The sequence below is a fragment of the Carcharhinus amblyrhynchos genome, chromosome 14 (genome assembly GCF_965287045.1).
Source record: "Carcharhinus amblyrhynchos chromosome 14, sCarAmb.v2.hapA, whole genome shotgun sequence".
NCBI lineage: Eukaryota > Metazoa > Chordata > Chondrichthyes > Carcharhiniformes > Carcharhinidae > Carcharhinus > Carcharhinus amblyrhynchos.
Genome location: NC_137337.1, coordinates 19,685,571 through 19,703,564, shown reverse-complemented (window position 1 = coordinate 19,703,564; position 17,994 = coordinate 19,685,571). Strand labels below are relative to the sequence as shown.

The 17,994-nt window shown below is 39.7% G+C and overlaps 1 protein-coding gene across 1 annotated transcript; it reads right to left on the bottom strand.

The window, feature by feature from the left end:
* Positions 1–94: 94 nt before the first annotated feature.
* ddx24 (DEAD (Asp-Glu-Ala-Asp) box helicase 24) lies at positions 95–17,994 on the bottom strand. The gene is made up of 9 exons (XM_080202348.1): positions 17,919–17,994; positions 14,476–15,184; positions 12,059–12,436; positions 9,280–9,433; positions 5,893–6,408; positions 5,302–5,377; positions 4,850–5,038; positions 1,177–1,306; positions 95–425 (listed from the first exon to the last, which is right to left on the bottom strand). Exons 2-9 carry the CDS (start codon positions 15,176–15,178, stop codon positions 205–207), a joined length of 2,367 nt encoding a protein of 788 aa, XP_080058474.1. The 5' UTR covers positions 15,179–15,184; positions 17,919–17,994; the 3' UTR covers positions 95–204.

Genomic DNA, 17,994 nt, shown 5'->3' with positions numbered 1-17,994 from the left:
TGAAATGCTTTTAGAAGAACTGTATCCTCTGTTTTACTTTGAGGATGAGTTTTTTTTAAGGTTGTTTAATCTTCATATTGAAGACAACAGTACGTACAAATTCTGGGTTTTTATTAAACAGAATAAATGGCATAGCCACTGAATTATACATTGATGTCAGAGTGAGTTGCATCACAGTCTTTTAAACTTTTTCATGGGAGTTATTTACAACAACTTCTTGGTATTTTTATGTTTTTTGATTGTGGTTAAAGCAGTTTCTTGGCTGGCTAATGGTAGGGTGGGCAATTTAAGCTGACCAAATTGTGTTGGGTACTTGGTCTTCAGGTAATTCTTAAACACTGGTTGCGAAAGCAAATGTTTCAGTTGTTTCTTCATTCCTTTTAACATGCTTTGTCTCTGCTTTTCATCACTGTCACAACCTCCACCTAAAATAAAGCATATAGTGTAGATTCCTGTTAAAGATATTCAGTGATTTTTCAGGCATTTCAGTTCAACCCTCAATGTGGACTCCAATATATTGGAAAAATAAGTAGACTATGCAATTTTCAGACCTTTTATAAAATACTTTTTAAGGGGCTTAAAATGATTGCACCTATTCTTTTCTCCTGGATAATCTAACTAACTAGAAAGCTAACTAGACTGCTTATAACTGTTTCATAATATACTTTGCTAAATACTGTCTGTTTAACGGTCAGCAGTGAAGGAACTGACAAATGTCTACAAAGATTTGACTGGATTTAGAATAGAGGCTCCCAATCATTGGGTGTCTGTTCCAGTGTGGCACCCTCTACAGGGCCTCTGTGGAAAAGGCAAGACTCTTCATTTGAGGCCAAAGCAAGAAATAGATACTCAAAGAAAGGGAAAAGATTTAAGTACAGACAGGATAAACTAGATAAGAAATAAAAGGTAATTGGGTTCTGCAATGTTCATTTTCTTAGAAAATGAGAACTCCACTTGTGAAATAAAATTCAGTATCAGTGAGGTTAATCAGAAATTAGATGGTTTAACCACAACTCCTGAAACGTAACAGCGAGGTATCTAGTAGCAACTTTTGGATTTTTGCATTTAATGATCCATATGTGGACACAAACTGCTGTCAGATTTTCCTTGTAATAATGGTGAGTGTCTATAGCTTGGCCATTGAGTCAATGTACGAAACCAGTTATCTCAACTTACCCATTAGCACATCATCCTCCAGATCAACTTCAAGTGCTTCAGCAGCTTGCTGAAACCAGCTGTTGTGCTGCTGGACTTTACTGTGCTGGTATTCCATCTTTTCTATATTCCTAGCTAGATTAACACGAGCCTGTGAAACGCAAAGGTGAGGTTTTATGCCACTTCGTTTTTACAATGTCACTAAAAACATGTATATAACGTTAATGATTTTACAATTACAGTCTCTAATGATCGTGGTTGTTTTCAGAAACAGGTTTAAATGCCTCAGTTAATACACTTGTGATGTTTTTAAAATCTTGTATTGAACAGCTTAAAATGGATGTTCACTAAACCAAACAGCAATGTAAAATATTTCAAACATTAAGGCCAGCTGCTTCCTTAACTATAGGAAAGCTGGAGTTGTTATATTTGCAATTCCTTAGAAAATGAACATAAATACTGTGGCTACAATAGATCAAAAGTTGAGAATTATGCAGTAAATGCCTCATCTTGATTCCTACCATTTACAATTCAAAGAATGTGATGGAATACTCCCAACTTGTCTTGAATGAGTGGCACTCCGACAATGCTCAAGACATTCAACACCAGCCAGGGCAGCAATCTGGCACTCGCCTTACTGTTAGTTTACTGTGTATTATCTAAAAAATATACTGCAGTGCCTCACCAAAAGTTCCTTCCACAGCATTTCCCAAACCCACACCTTTCACAAATGAAAAGGATAAGGACACCAGATTCTTGAAAACGTCAACCCCAAGATTCAATCACTGCTGGGTAAAAATTTTAGAACTTTCTATTTAACACCACCTTGGAAGTCACCACATGGACTGCAGCTGGTTAAGAAGATTCACCATTAGCTTAGAGGACAATTTGGCCAGCAAATTCTGGCCTTGCCAGTGACAGCCACACTTCATTTTCATGCACCATCTGCTGGGTAACAATTACAGTATAAATCAATGCAAAGAAGTTGTGCAGATTTGTCAATACAGCAGAAAATCTTTGCAATGCTGCACTTAGAATAGAATCATCATACTGCCTTGGTTACTGGAGAGTAAATGAGCCTGAATCAGAATAAGCCATATACCTCAATACACACTGCATCCATCATAAACCAAATAAATCAGTTTCATAATATGTCTCCCAACTTTATATAGCTGCAGTGTCCAGTCACTTCTAAAAAGGGAGAATTAATATTTTTGATTTTGCATTTGTTTGAAGAGGGAATGCTATTTGAGGACTTGGGTAGGAGTTGCTGAGCCTGTCAGCAGCAGGGAGGCTGCAGCACTATAGCTGTTGTGATTACCTCAGCCCCCGCAGTGTCTGACTTTATTATTTCACAGCAGCCACCCCCAAATTACAACTCTTCACTTTGTCTCGCATTGTAGGGGAATGCTCATGCTATTTGATGCTTTATACCATAACCCTTCTAGTAGATGTTCAATCTATAAGTCTGAAAGGGGAGCATACATGGAACGAAGTCTGATTCAGCTGGACATCATTAGTGAATTTGATTGTAATTTAAAACTATTTTGGTAGATAATTGTATGGAAAAAGTGATGCAGGGGTAAGGATTACTTCTTTCTTTATCCCTTCATGTAATGGGATGAAGGAGTACAATATCAAGGGTAGGACTCTTAGCAGTGTTGAAGAGCAGAAGGACCTTGGGGTCCGGGTCCACAGGACTCAATCGGCCTCGCAGATGGAGGGTGTGGACAAGAAGGCGTATGGTGTGCTAGCCTTCATTAATTGAGGGATTGAGTTTAGGAGTTGGGAGGTAATGCTGCAACTTTATAACACCCTTGTCAGACCCCGCTTGGAGTACTGTGCGCAGTTCTGGTTGCCTCACTACAAGAAGGATGTGGAAGCTATTAAGAGGGTGCAGAGGAGATTTACAAGGATGTTGCCTGGATTGGGAGGTATGCCTTATGAAGATAGGTTGAGGGAGCTAGGTCTCCTCCCTGGGGAGACGAAGATTGAGAGGCGATCTGATAGAGGTTTATAAAATGCTGACAGGTATAGATAGGGTGGATTCTCGAAGGCTATTTCCCAGGTCTGAAATGGTCGCTAAGAGAGGACACAGGTTTAAGGTGCTGGGGAGCAGGTACAGAGGAGATGTCAGGGGTAAGTTTTTCACTCAGAGTGGTGAGTGAGTGGAATCGGCTGCCGTCGGTGGTGGTAGAGGTAAACTCGCTGGGGTCTTTCAAGAGACTTCTGGATGAGTACATGGGAATTAATGGGATTCAGAGTTATAGATAGGCCTGGTAGGTATGGATATGATCGGCGCAACTTGTGGGCCGAAGGGTGTGTTTGTGCTGTAGTGTTCTATGTTGTATCAGTGCACTGCTATATAGCCATGCACATCTCATCTGGACACAATCTTGGTTTCTTTTACTATACCCATTACCACTTTCTTTCACTGTTACATCATGAAATTTCTATTATTTAATCTCTCCTGCCCACTGCACTAGCATGGACCTCATTTTTATTTATTCTGCCCCTCCCCACCTTCCATATGCACAAAAACTATTCTATTTCTATCTTTCTTCAGTTCTGATCATCGATCTGAAACAGTGATGCTACCTGACCCAAGTACTTTTTGTTCTTTCCTTTCAAATAGGCCCTTCAGTTGTTGATCAGCTCCAAACGATCAGTAGGACAATACTTCTTAATGGTATTCAACAATTGTTCTCTACCTAGGCAAATGACTTTGACCAACTTTTCTCTGCTTTGCGATAAGAAATTAATCAAAATCATACAAGTTAAGGTTTGTTTTGGAAATTCAGAATACTGCTAAATTTCCTTCATTGAGCACTAGTTTTGTAGGATAAGACAGAATTGATGACTGGACAGTCATACTAAATGCACAGACAATTAAGTGTTTGCGTTAAGATACACATAGTCCCAAAGATCTTGTACAGTTCACCAAAAATGGTTTCAACATCCATAAAAAAGACACATACACATTTGAAACATTCAGGTTCAGTTCAAATCTCAATCTGTGAAGTTATGAAACTGCCTTGAAGAAATCTGTTCAGTTGTAGACTAGCAGCTGAAAAAATGACTATATAAAAGCAAAAACATTACTGTTAAAAACACCAGCACTTGCAGGGAAGAAAATCTGCTAATTTATCTCAATCTGACAAACATGTGGCTCCAGTCGCACACTTCTATCAACTCTTAAATGCTATCTGAAATGGCTGAGACGGGGTAATAAACTGTAGCATTGTCAGCATCACCTACATTCCATGCTTTTACCAAAGAGTGGGATTTGAACCAGCTTCTCCATTTGTTCCACCCAGAAGAAATTGAGACGAGGTAGTTTTTTTAAGCTGTAAAAGGGGCTGATTTTCACACAAGACATTTTGGCACATAATTCACCAGTTCATTCCTTTCTCTCAATCACCACCACAACCATCAACCCCCACCCCTCCCTTCTCCGCAGCAACAGGCTACCTACTCCTTTGAACTTTGTGGGTACGGCTATAGAAAATTATTAAGGACAGTACATTTATTTTAGACATTTGCTCAAGCCTCAATAAGTAAACCAATTTAATGACTGTTATTTAATTTGATGTCAAAAGCACTGGCTCTTCTTTCCAACATCAGGATTAATTTTCTACACCCTAATGGATACAAATCTGAAGGAAAAACTGGAAAATGATGATTCAATATCTACCTTTATTGCAGACATGCATTTATCTTGTACTGGAAACAGAGGGACATTTTCATTTTTGCCCAATGCTTTGCATATCTTCCTGAAGCGCATTATATCATCTGGCCCAACTAACATCAGTGCGAGACCAGCTTTTGTGGCTCGAGCAGTTCTGCCACTCCTGTGGACATAGATCTCAGTGGTGCGGGGAACCTGTACAAAAATGCATTACAATCTTAGCTTAGTATAAAAGTTATTTTGGATCTGAATCACCAGTCTGTTCCCTGATGTACCGAGGTATCAAATCATACTTTTACCTTGTTCCTCTCTTATTCTTTTAACAATAACTACGATACAACGGAAAACTTTAGACAGAATGAAACTTGCTGCTGCTCAGGTTTTTATTCACCAAAATATTTACCAACATTGTAAAGGAAAACCTGCCAAGAGTTTAGATTTTACTATTTCAGCCTCACCTGATAGTGAATAACGTGCTGTACGTTTGGAATGTCAAGACCTCGAGCTGCAACATCAGTGGTTAATAAAACACAGCTGAAATACAATAAGAAAGACAACTAAGGAAAAGAATTAATGTCATTGAAGATTTCCAGAACAAAATTTCCAACAAAAATGTAATACACTTTCCTTTACCCACTAAGATGATTCTTCTGAATAAGTAATATAAAATTGACATTTATTGGACTCAATTTCCCTGCAATTAAAATTGTTCCACAGAAATCCCCAAAGTGTGAAATTCATCACTGAAGATCAATGTAGGTTTTTATCACAAGTTCTTCATGGTCAATGTATTTCTCTTTTCTGCCCTGATTGCATTTATTTGAAGACAGATTCCATTAGCATTATCCAGCACAAATTCAGCCTTAGTCATATAGTCTGGCCCCGAAAAAAGGCAATTCTATTGCCCAGAATACATGTAGATGCACTTACGCAAAATATTTAAAAAGCTTCCCTTCAAACAGTTAACATTTGATACGTGTAAAGCTTAAACTGAGCTCAGGAGCTTTGTATATTTACAATTTTCCCCTATAAGTAAGAAACTTACTTACCTTTCTCTCTCAGAAAACCTTTCTAAATTCTTTAATCTCTGTTTCTGATGCATGTTCGCATGCAGTGGCAGTGGACTGCATTCCAGGATAGTTAGCAGTGCATTCAAACGTTTGATACAATCTATACTATTGGCAAAGACCATTGTTCGGCCAGGATACTGAAGCAGGAAATAATACAGGTAGATATCCTTTTCCTCTGTCTCGCATTGAATCCGGGTTTCAGTGAGGGTCTCAACTGTACCCTCTTTCCTGGATAAATCTATTACTTTTGGTTTTGCTTTGATGCCTACTTTTTGTATCAGAGCTTCTAATTTTGTCTCTGCACTCATTTTTTTGACATACTTCTTTCCCCGTAATCTTGCAGGAGTTTGATGAACCATAGTTAAAGTGGCAGAAAATATAAAGATTCTTCTTTTTGGGTGGTATTCTTTTTCACGCAGCAGCTCCAATAACTGAGACAGTTCCTCAAAATGTCCCTTTTCAACCATACGATCGGCTTCATCAATCACCAGGCACCTGGGTTAATTGGACAGTAATATAAATTATTCACAAGTTGATCCTTTACATCACATCGTCATTAGTTGACGTGATATCCAATAGATCCACTTTACAACATAAAAAGCCCATGTGTTTAGGGATCTAACCACGTTCAAAGTAGACATTAGCTTTCAGGGATTTTTCCATTTAATTAGTTACTAAGAATATCTAAGAATTGCTTACTTTAATTTGGTCGGAAATAGATATTCACACAAACTAGGATACATCTTACAAAGTTCAAAGAACAAAGAAAATTGTAGCACAGGAACAGGTGCTTCAGCCCTCCAAGCCCGCACTGACCATGCTGCCCGACTGAACTAAAATCCCCCTATCCTTCTGGGGACCATATTCCTCTATTTCCATCCTATTTACGTATTTGTCAAGATGTCCCTTAAAAGTCACTATTGTATCTGCTTCCACTACTTCCCCCGGCAGTGAGTTCCAGGCACCCACTATCCTGTATGTAAAAAAACCTGTCTCATACATCTCCTTTAAACCTTGCCCCTCGCACCTTAAATCTACACCCCCTAATAATTGACTCTTCCACCCTGCTTCTGACTATCCATTATGTCCATGCCCTTCATGATCTTATAGACTATCAGGTCACTCCATAACCTCTGTCGTCCCAGTGAGAACAAACTACGTTTCTCCAACCTCTCCTCATAGTTAATGCCCTCCATACCAGGCAACATCCTGGGAAATCTCTTCTGTACCCTTTCCAAAGCCTCCTCATCCTTCTGGTAGCGTGATGATCAGAACTGAACACTATATTCCAAGTGTGTCCTGACTAAGGCTCAAAGTTGCAACATGATTTGCCAATTTTTAAATTTAATGCCCCTGGCCAATGAAGGCAAGCATGTTGTATTCCTTCTTCACTACCTTCTCCACCCGTGTTGCCACTTTCAGTGACCTGTGTACCTGTACACCCAGATCCTTTTGTCTATTAATACTCTTAAGGGTTCTGCCATTTGCTGCATATTTCCCATCTGTATTAGATTTTCCTAAATGCATTACTTCACATTTGTCCGGATTAAACTCCGCCTGTCATCTCTCTGCCTAAGTCTCCAACTGATCTATATCCTGCTGTATCCTCTAATGGCTCTCATCGCTATCTGTAAATCCACCAACCTTTGTGCCATCTGCAAACTTACTAATCAAGCTAGTCATATTTTCCTTCAAATCCTTTATATAAATACTATCCTTTACAAACAGTAAAGGTCCTAACACTGATCACTAAGGAACGCCACCTGTCACAGCCTTCCATTCAGAAAGCAGGGCCCACAATTCACTGAACTCTACTTAAATGAACTGAAGGCGAGGGTATGATGGTGTAGTAACTATATTATGCAACTAATAATCTAGAAACCTGGATTAGTAGTACCGAATACGAGTTGCCACTACGTCAATTTGAGAATTTGAATTCAATTAAAAGGAATCCGAACTGAAAAATTGAACATAAAGCTGTCTGAATGCTGCAAAACTCCAATTGCTCCACTAATATCTTTTAGCAGCAAGAAACTTATTGTTCTTATGAAGGGTTGACTCTTACCTGCCCTCTTAAGTTGCTGAACAAGCCGTTCATTTGTATCCTAATCATTATAAAGAATAACTGAAGGACGATTGCTGTTCTTATCTCAGAGCACTTAGAGAAAGGTCTGCATATTGATTTCGGTTGAAATATATTCTCCCGTGGATAAACTGCGCGGGCGAGACAGTGGTATTGTCACTGGACTAGTAATCCAGAGATCAAGGGTAATACTCTGTGAACCCAAGTATCCCATCATGCCAGACAGTGGAATGTGATTTTAATAAAAATCTGGAATTAAAATTCTAATCGAACATTACAGCGCAGTACAGGCCCTTTGGCCCTTGATATTGCGCCGACCTGTGAAACCAATCTAAAGCCCATCTAACCTACACTATTTTAATATCATCCATATGTTTATCCAATGACCATTTAAATGCCCTTAACATTGGTGAGTCCACTACTGTTGCAGGCAGGGCATTCCACGCCCTTACTACTCTCTGAGTAAAGAACCTACCTCTGACATCTCTCCTGTATCTATCACCCCTCAATTTAAAGCTATGTCCCCTTCTGCTAGCCATAAATGATGGGCATGAAACCATTGCCGATTGTTGAAAAAACCCATCTGGTTCACTAATGTCCTTTAGGAAAGGAAATCTGCCACCGGTACCCAGTCTGGCCTACATGTGACTCCAGACCCACAGCAATGTTGTTGACTCTGAAAATGAAATGGCCGTAGGAAGTACTCAGTTCAAGGGTGCAATAAATGTTGGCCCGTGCCCACATCTCCTGAACAAATAAAAAAACAAGCTATTTTACTTTTCCTCTGGTAAATATTTTTATGCATCAGAATTCAAATTGTCAGTTAAGTGCTCTCACTTTTGAGTTCTGATAATTGTGGTTCAAGCTCCCTCCAGGACATCAGCACAATAATCTAGGTAAACATTTTAACATAGCACTGAGGGGAATATTGTATTGTTGGAGATGTCACTTTTAAGACCTTACTCCAAGTTCCCTTGGGGGGGGGGGGGGAGGGGGGTGGTTTCTTCTGGCCACCATTAACTCATCCAAATTTATAGGACTGGATTCCCATTCATTAATCTCACTACTGTTTGTAGAGTCTTGCTGTTTGAAAACTGGCTCCAGTGTTTAACTGCCTTACAGTGACTACAATTGAAAAATACATAACATGAAACAATTTAGGACATCCTAAGATTGTGAAACGTGCAATCCAAGTTATTAATTTCAACCATTATATGACTAGATGCAAACCACTTATTTGTTCTCAGCACCACTGCAATACATTCAAACTGATACTGGCTTACCTGAGCTGTTTTAAATGACAGAGATGTGGATGTCTTTCTTTTATTAGTTCCCATAGTCGCCCTGGTGTTGCGATCACTATTTCTGGTCTGCAATTCAAAACCCTTTCCTGCTTCTGGGCAGCCATTCCACCAACTATTGTTGCAGTTCTGATCCCTGTAACAGGTATGGATTTATATAAATAACAAATATTTACACTAAGGAGGGACTGAGTAATGTATACTGAGACTAGAGTTCAAATCTGGCCCAGTGGAATAAAAGTCCTTCTCTCCGCTGCATTCCAAATGATACTGGTCAGTCTTGATCTCATTTCTACAAACAGAAACCTACTTGATATTTGGTACAAATGAACACTTTTCCTAAAAGTAATCTGTTGTGGGAAGTGGAAAATGTTATTTATTAGTATCATAAATAGGTTTATATTAACACTACAATGAAGTTACTGAAAATACCCTAATCGCCACACTCCAGTGCTTGTTCAGGTACACTGAGGGAGCATGTCGTATGGCTAATGCACCCAACCAGCACATCTTTCAGACTGTAGGAGGAAACCCACACAGATGTGGGGAGAAGATGCAAACTCTAAACAGACAATGATCCAAGCTGGGAATCAAACCCAAGTCGCCTGGCACTGTGAGACAGCAGTGCTAATCACTCTGCCACCGTGTACTAATGTAAAGTAAAGGTAAAGTTTACTAGTCACAAGTAGGGTTTCCATTAACACTGCAGTGAAGTTACTGTGAAATTTCCCTAGTCGCTGCAGTCTGGTGCCTATTCGGGTCAACGCACCTAACCAGCACGTCTTTCAGAATATGAGAGGAAACCGGAGCATCCGGAGAAAACCCACACAAGACATAGGGAGAACGTGCAAACCCCACACAGACGGTGACCCAAGCCAGGAATCAAACCTAATTCCTGGCGCTTTGAAGCAGCAGTGCTAACCACTGTGCTACCTTGCTGCCTCTAATGAGGAGATGTTCTAATGCAGCGATAACCTTTTTGGTTAAGCAGTGTTCACTTTTACCCCACTTATTCAAGGGCACAGAACTTATATGCAGGTTGAAGGAATAAAGCTAAGGAATCCCAAATACACATACAGGATACTGTTGTAGCCTCACTGTTCAATGGCAATGCACTGAGATTCCTATTCTTTATCCAACTAAGACCATGAATTGTGGCAAAGTTATTTAGATGGAAAGAATTCTAGTCCTCATATACACTTGGAGCTTTCTGACTGCATCAATGAGACAGGCTGGCTGTTCACTCACAGTCAGTTTTCAGAGATCCATTGTAAGATTGAGATCACCAAAGAAAAAAGGGCAGCATATAGAATCAGTTTCATTCCAACACAACAGTGGCTTTATCTCTTCCCACAATCGGTCTGTAAACATGGTAGTGCACAAGTCATTTGCTGTTTGCAATGTGTAGAGGCAGACCAACAGGCATTAACCAAAGTGAAAGAAGTAAAGACTTGCTTGCTTTCCAATTCTCTTTCCATCAACCCACCCAAACAAGCAGAACCTAGTCTCAGATCAGCACCTCTTCAAGTGCCATGGCTGAGATTTTAACTAACTGGATGACCAACTAACAAATATATTGCAAACATCTGTTCCATACTTAAATGTAATGTACTGTAAAATACATTCATGTACATTTAACTGTTAACTCAAGCATATACGTATCATAATTTATCTTCTCACTAAAAGGGACATTTAAAAACAGATATTCTCTTCCAAAACAAATTCTGATATCATCACACAGCTGCCTGAGTGTGGAATCTCACAAAAGGAACAAAAGCTACAAAGAGCATTCTTCAATTGTAAATCTACTAAGCTACCTGGTTGTGCACAGTCAGATGGGAGTTAGTGTTCTTCCTTCTTGCATGTCAGCAAAAGATAGCAAGATAATGTAAAGTCTGTGTGGAGTTTGCACATTCTCCTTGCGTCTGTGTGGGTTTCCTCCAGGTACTCCGGTTTCCTCCCACAGTCCAAAGATGTGCAGGTTAGGTTGATTGGCCATGCTAAGAAATTGCCCTTTAGTGTCCAGGGATGCTTGGGTTAGAGGGATTAGTGGGTATAATATGTAGGGATATGGGGGTAGGGCCTGGGTGGGATTCTGTTTGGTGCAGAGTCGATGGGCCGAAGGGCCTCTTTCTGCACTAATCTATAATTCTGTTAAGAAAAATGGCTACCCCAGTTTCTATGAAGTGCAAGGTCTGATTAAAATAGAACTATTATTCCTAGCATTTTGTTTCCTGTCTCCACTTGCCAACTAACTGGAATAAAATCAAGAATTAATTATGTTAGGCACCATGTGCTTCATGTTACAGCATTTTTGAGGATCTTACAAAGACCACCTATTTAGGATTGTTATCCTTGATCAAAAGCATGGCTGTGAACTGGATTACTGCTCTAAATTTGTTCCAATTCCAAAAGTATTATTCTGCCAACAAGTTCAGGGATTAATCTTGAAAACCATTTTCAGGATTAATCCTTTAAAACAGAGACGAGGAAGAATTTCTTCAGCCAGAGAGTGGTGAATCTGTGGAACTCTTTGCCGCAGAAGGCTGTGGAGGGCAGGTCATTGAGTGTCTTTAGGACAGAGATAGATAGGTTCTTGATTAATATGGGAAAAAGGCAGGAGAGTAGGGATGAGAAAAACATCAGCCATGATTGAATGGCAGAGCAGACTCGCTGGACTGAGTGGCCTAATTTTGCTCCTATGTCTTATGGTCTAAGCATTACACTGTCGTAAAATTTTGAATAGTTAGAGCATACTTACCAGTGAATTTGGCGACAGCATCAATATGATGCTTTACTTGGACAGCTAATTCTCTTGTTGGTGTCAGCACCAGGCCCAATAATGGATTTTCAACATTAGCAGCTGCACCAATCTCAAAATCAAAATTTACATTGTTGATAACTTTTACACAGCCGAGCTTGTGTGATGCAGGATTCTCTTCAATCACTTCCTCATCTTCCTCCAGGTGATCATTTGTATTTTCCAGTTCATCATCACTGACTGCTTCTTCGCTGTCATTGGTATCTTGGTTATCTTGCTGTACTTCCTCACTTATTTTCAATTTAGCATCTTTAGCTTGCCTCCACTCCAATATAAAATGGATCATGGGAATAGCAAATGCTAGTGTCTTACCACTACCTTCAAGTTAAAAAAAAAATAAAGTGAATTGGAAGAGAGTGTTCTGCATAATGTATAAATCTATCTTATACATTTATAACCCAAATGCCTCAGAATTGTTTTATTGGTCAGCATAGCTGAAAAGTATTTTACTCTATGACAGTGATGAATAGATTTTACAATTTCATTTGAATTTAATCAAACACAACAAAAACTTGATGTGACAGCTTGTGAATGGATTTTTAATATCACTAATATTTAATCCGGGAAATACCACATTTAAACATGAAACACAGATATGGATCATGAGACAAATTGGAAAAGTAGTCAAGGATGTGTATGTGACTACACTGGGCACAGTTTTAATGAATTAGGGAAAAGATTTATGACATAACTGAACTTGTAACATGTAAATAAAATTTAAAATGTAAAGAGTAACTGCGTTACAATTGAAATATTGATGAGTGACCATTACCAATCTTGTGGATCATAATCAATACAGCTTCATTTATTTGTATTAAAATTAGCTAATTACTTTAACAAGAGTGTTACTCCAGTCTCAACCAACATATAATGGATGTACAATATTCCTTAAAAGAGTCCATTTGAAACAATCTAAATGCGCTTGTTGTAGAAGATTGAAAACACAGCACTCAGACAGACAGTAATCTTATGTCCATGACCTGGGTTTTAATCCAGTACAGAACACCCCCCGCCTGCCTGCCCCACCCCCCCACACCCCAAAATGGTGCACTGGATTACTTACATTTATCCATCTCATCTGAAAGATGCCATCCTGAATGGTATAGCATTCCTTTAAGTTTCAGGTCAGCCTGGTTCAAGTGTACAACTACTTTTGTGGAACTTGAACTCAACCTATTGACTCAAGATAATGCTACCACATGGCAAGTCAAGTTGACATCCCACTGTGTGATATAAAAGCAGTCTACCCCCTCAAAATGTGTTGCTCATCCCACTCTTACTTTCAGCAATCATTGTAATACTGTTGGCAAAACTTGTTTAGTGAATTGCATTTTTGAAGACCATTACTTTTCCTGTGGAAAAGGTAGCTAACATCTTAGAAGTCTTTAGAACTGTAATTTCGTAAGTCAGCCAAAGATGTTGATGGAATTGAAGCCGTCTTTGATCAGTTATAACATGCACTTAATTCAGCACTTAAAGAATTCCCAACTCAAGTACAGAATTGTTAAAAGGCACAACAAAATTCTGTATCAAGTAGGGCTTCACTCTAAATATTACCATGTTATAAATTTACCAGGGAATGTTTCAGATCCACCACCATCATTGACTGACTTTACTAAATTATAGCACTCAAGCCTTTTCTAAACACTTACCTTCTTTTCCCAGGAGAAGATGGATAGCGTTCAAAAGCAAAATTCCTCAGACAGACAAATTAAGCTAACAGTTTTCTGTGACTGAATGCTCAAAATGAGTGAGTGGGTGACTGACTTTTTAAGGGAGTAAGCTGCATTTTTATTATGCAGTGAAAATCCAGCTTGACTCATTTTGCAGTACGTGTTGTGAGTTCAAGCTCCACAACAGTAGTTGAGCACAAGATATATATAGGCTGACACTCAGTGTTACATAGAGAATGCAGCACTGTTTGAGGTGCCATTTTTCAGATGAGGCATTTAACTGTGGCCTTATCTGTCTGGTTAGCTGGACAAAAGTAATCTCATGGCATGAAAAGAAAAGTTGAGCGTTCTCCAGATATTCATCCTGAAACCAAAACTACCAAAGAGATTATTCGGTCAATTACTTAATAGACTGACTGTTTGCGTGACTGTCTTTAACTACATAACAATGACTACACTCAGAACTACTTCACCAGATGCAGGACATTGAGGACAAAGGTGCCATATAAAAGCAATTACCATCCACCAAATGGTGGAAAAAGTCATATTGAAATGAAGTTATAACTGATGAGATATCTAAATGGCTATATTTTGGTCCATTCATTATACAAGTAACCAGTAGATAACAATATATATGGTTTATTAATGACCTTGTACAACATATTACAAAAGTATTGCACCAACCTGTTTCTGCAGCACCAAGAATGTCTAATCTGTCTCTAATAGCAGGTGGCAGCACCAGGGCTTGGATGGGAGTAGGAGCAGTATAACCAAGAGAACTTAGAGCACGGAGTACTGGTTCTGGGACAAACAGATCTTCCCAGGCAGAAACATCAGCTGTCCCCTCAGATGAACTGGAGCGTTGTGTGGTCCAGTTTTTCACTTTTGCCACTGACGTGGAGGACTGAGAAGCTTTGGGCTTCTTTGTCTTCCTTTTCCTCTCCTTGGAAACTACAGGAATGTTTGTTTCCACCTCTGCTGTCCCATTTTTATCTGCAAGTTCAAGTTCATTTATATCTTCCAAGTCGACAACACCCTCTTGATCCCCAACATGGTGAATGTTAGTCTTTTTCTGTTTTCCTTTCTTCTTCTTCTTCACTGCTTGTGTCAATGTTGATAAATCATCATCACTAATTTTCTGTTTCTTTGATGAAGAATCTAACACCTCCAAAATATCAGACTTTCTTTTTTTTGTTTTCTTCTCTGTTGATTTAGTTGCACTAACCAACTGATAATCTGTAAGCTCTTCAAAATAAATCAGTTCTCCCAAATCTTCCCCATCAAAGAGAGTTGGGTCTATTTCCATTGGCTTCCATTTTCCAGTTACTTGAATTTTCTTCCGTTGAGCTGCTGAAGGTGAAAAAAACTTCTTTCTTTTACTCTTCATTTTGACCTTAAAAAACCAGAAGTAAAATTGTGAAAACCAGTAATACTTCACTTCACAAACATGTAACATTGCAAATATTGTGTAGTGTTTCCAGTAGTATAAGTGTTAACATAAAGAACAAATAATAATCAGAATTAAAGATTTGCATGACAGTAAAATTGTCCATAACTAAAATAAATCAGGCAGTGTCACACACTTCAGTTATTTTAATCCAAGCAGATCCATTGCATCATCCCTGATTGAATCATCCTTTTCATTTGGTTAGCTCTTAGCCCTAGTTGACTTCTGCTTTCTCAACACAGCAAACTGTTCACAATCAAATTAAACAAACTCAAAATGGAATCGCTTTAAAAGTTAACTGCTTTAACTAGATTGAACTGTTTAAAATGATTCTAACAATTACAATATTTTACACAGTTTACTTTTTGAATGGCCTATTTCTGTACGATCATACAAAAAAATGACCATAAAATACTGTATGTTTCCTCTCTCTCTCTCTCCTATCAAGAATAGTTCTAAAATAGCTCAACTTCTTAATTTACAAAGTCATGTTTCAACTCTGTTTCGCTCTCAGTATCTGGTGCCTGATCTGTCAAATGCTTTCCTATTTTAATTTCTGGTCTTAAGTTATCCCAGCACCAATTTCAAAAATGCAGAGTAATCACATGGTACAGATTTAAAGTGAGGTGATGGAGGACCGTGAGGGCAAAGGAATACACAATAAATGGTAGGATGCTAGGAAATACAGAGGACCAGAGACTTTCAGGCACATGTCCAAAGATCCCTGAAAGCAGCAGGATGAGTAGATAAGGTGGTTAAGGCAGCATATGAAATATTTGCTTTTATTAGACGAGGCAAGGCATACAAGGGAGGCTTATGGTGGAGCTGTATAAAACGCTCATTAGGCAATGTGCAGAACTGTGTGCAGTTCTGGTTGCTAGACTATAGGAAGGATGTGATTCTTCTGGAGATTCACCAGGATGTTGCCTGGGCTGTAGTGCTTCAGCCATGCATGAAGAAGTCACTTTCCTGATAACAGAGAAGGCTGAGAAACTGATTGAGGCGTACAAAATTATGAGGGTTGATAGGAAGAAACTTTTCTCCTTCGAAGAGAGGTCAATAAGCAGGGGGCATAGATTTAAGATAAGAGACAGGAGATTTGAGAAAAAGCCTTTTCACCCAGAGGGTGGTGGGAACCTGGAACTCACTGCCTGAAAGGGTGGTAGAAACAGGAACCCCTCATAACATTTAAACGAGCACTTGAAATGCTGTCGCGTACAAGGCTATGGACCAAGTTCGAGAAAATGGGATTTGGGATAGGTGGCTGATGCAGACATGATGGGCTGAAAGGCCTCTTTATGTGCTGTTAAACTGTATGATGATATCAAAAATCAATTTTACAAAAGCATGCTGCTTCAGGCCTCAGTAAATAACAAACCTCTTAATTTAAGCGCTGAGTGAGTAGTGACACAGGAAACTCACTAGTTACATATTACAATGAATAATTTTAGCATTTCAGTGACTCATTGGGTAACTGCACAATCCAGAAACTTTCTGAATCATAAAGGTTAGGAAGGAGGTTGGAGCTCTGCTTTATGCAGTTAGATCTCTGTAACCTCCTACACTTCCCACCCACCAGGATCTCCACATTTCCCCAAATTCTTGTTTCTTGTGCACTCTCCCCCATCCCCTCCACTCCAACTTTGGTACCCTTGCCTTTAGCTGACTAAGTCCCAAGTTCTGGAATTTCCTTGATGATCACAGAATGCCTACAGTGCAAAAGGAGGTTATTCAGTCTGTTGAATCTGCACCAACTCTCCAATAGAGCAATTTACTCAGGGCCTTATTCCCGTAACCCCACATATTTATCTCAATAATCTCCCTAACTTACACATCCTGGGACTCTAAGAGGTAACTTAGCATCGCCAACCCACCTAACGTGTTCATCTTTGGACTCTGATGATCCTTCAAACCCGAAACTTTGACCAAAAACTTTTAAGTCACATATCCCAAGTGGTGACTGTCCCACCTTTGCCTGAAAATGCAGCCGCAAAATACCTCAGGGATGTTATAACAGTAAAAGCTTAGGGGAGCAGAAAACCACAGGAGATGACCACACGTATTTAAGGGGCATTAACGGGGTAAATACATGGGGTTATGGAGATAGGGTCCGGATGGGATTGTGGTCAGTGCAGACTTGATGGGTCAAATGGCCTTCTTCAGCACTGTAGTAATTCTATGATTCTTTCTATGGCCTTTTCCAGGACTTTCTCTCGGCGCTCTGAACTGACACTGCACGTTGGTGGGGAAGGGGCAGGGGAAGACTTTAATAATCTCAAACCTGAAACCCAAACCCTGAATCAACTGAACTTCCCCCGCTCTTCAAACAGCGATAGAAGGCCCAAGTGGTTAACACTACTGCTTCACAGCGCCAGGGACCTAGGTTGAATTCCCAGCTTGGGCCACCATCTGTGTGGAGTTTGCACATTCTCCCCGTGTTTGCGTGGGTTTCCACCGGGTGCTCCGGTTTCCTCCCAAAGTCCGAAAGTTGTGCTGGGTAAGCGCATTGGCTATGCTAAATTCTGCCTCAGTGTATCCGAACGGGCGCCAGAGTGCGGCGATTTTCACAATAACGCCATAACAGCATAAGCGTACTTGTGACAATAATAAATAAACTTTATTTTAACTCGGAGCCGCCAATCCTCGGTTGAAGTGAGAGCGAAGCCCCCACTGCTCTTACCTGAGGACAGAAAACGACGCCACGGCCCAGTCCAAATCCCCACGCGCTCTTCCCTCAACGCAGTCCAATCGGAGGC

Coding starts and splice junctions, on each gene's coding strand:
- ddx24 (XM_080202348.1), bottom strand. CDS start 15,178: ATGAAGAGTAAAAGAAAGAAGTTTTTTTCACCTTCAGCAGCTCAACGG. Junction 9,434..12,058: donor TGCTGTCGCCAAATTCACTG/GTAAGTATGCTC, acceptor TACCTGTTACAG/GGATCAGAACTGCAACAATA. Junction 5,039..5,301: donor AGCACGTTATTCACTATCAG/GTGAGGCTGAAA, acceptor ATTTTTGTACAG/GTTCCCCGCACCACTGAGAT.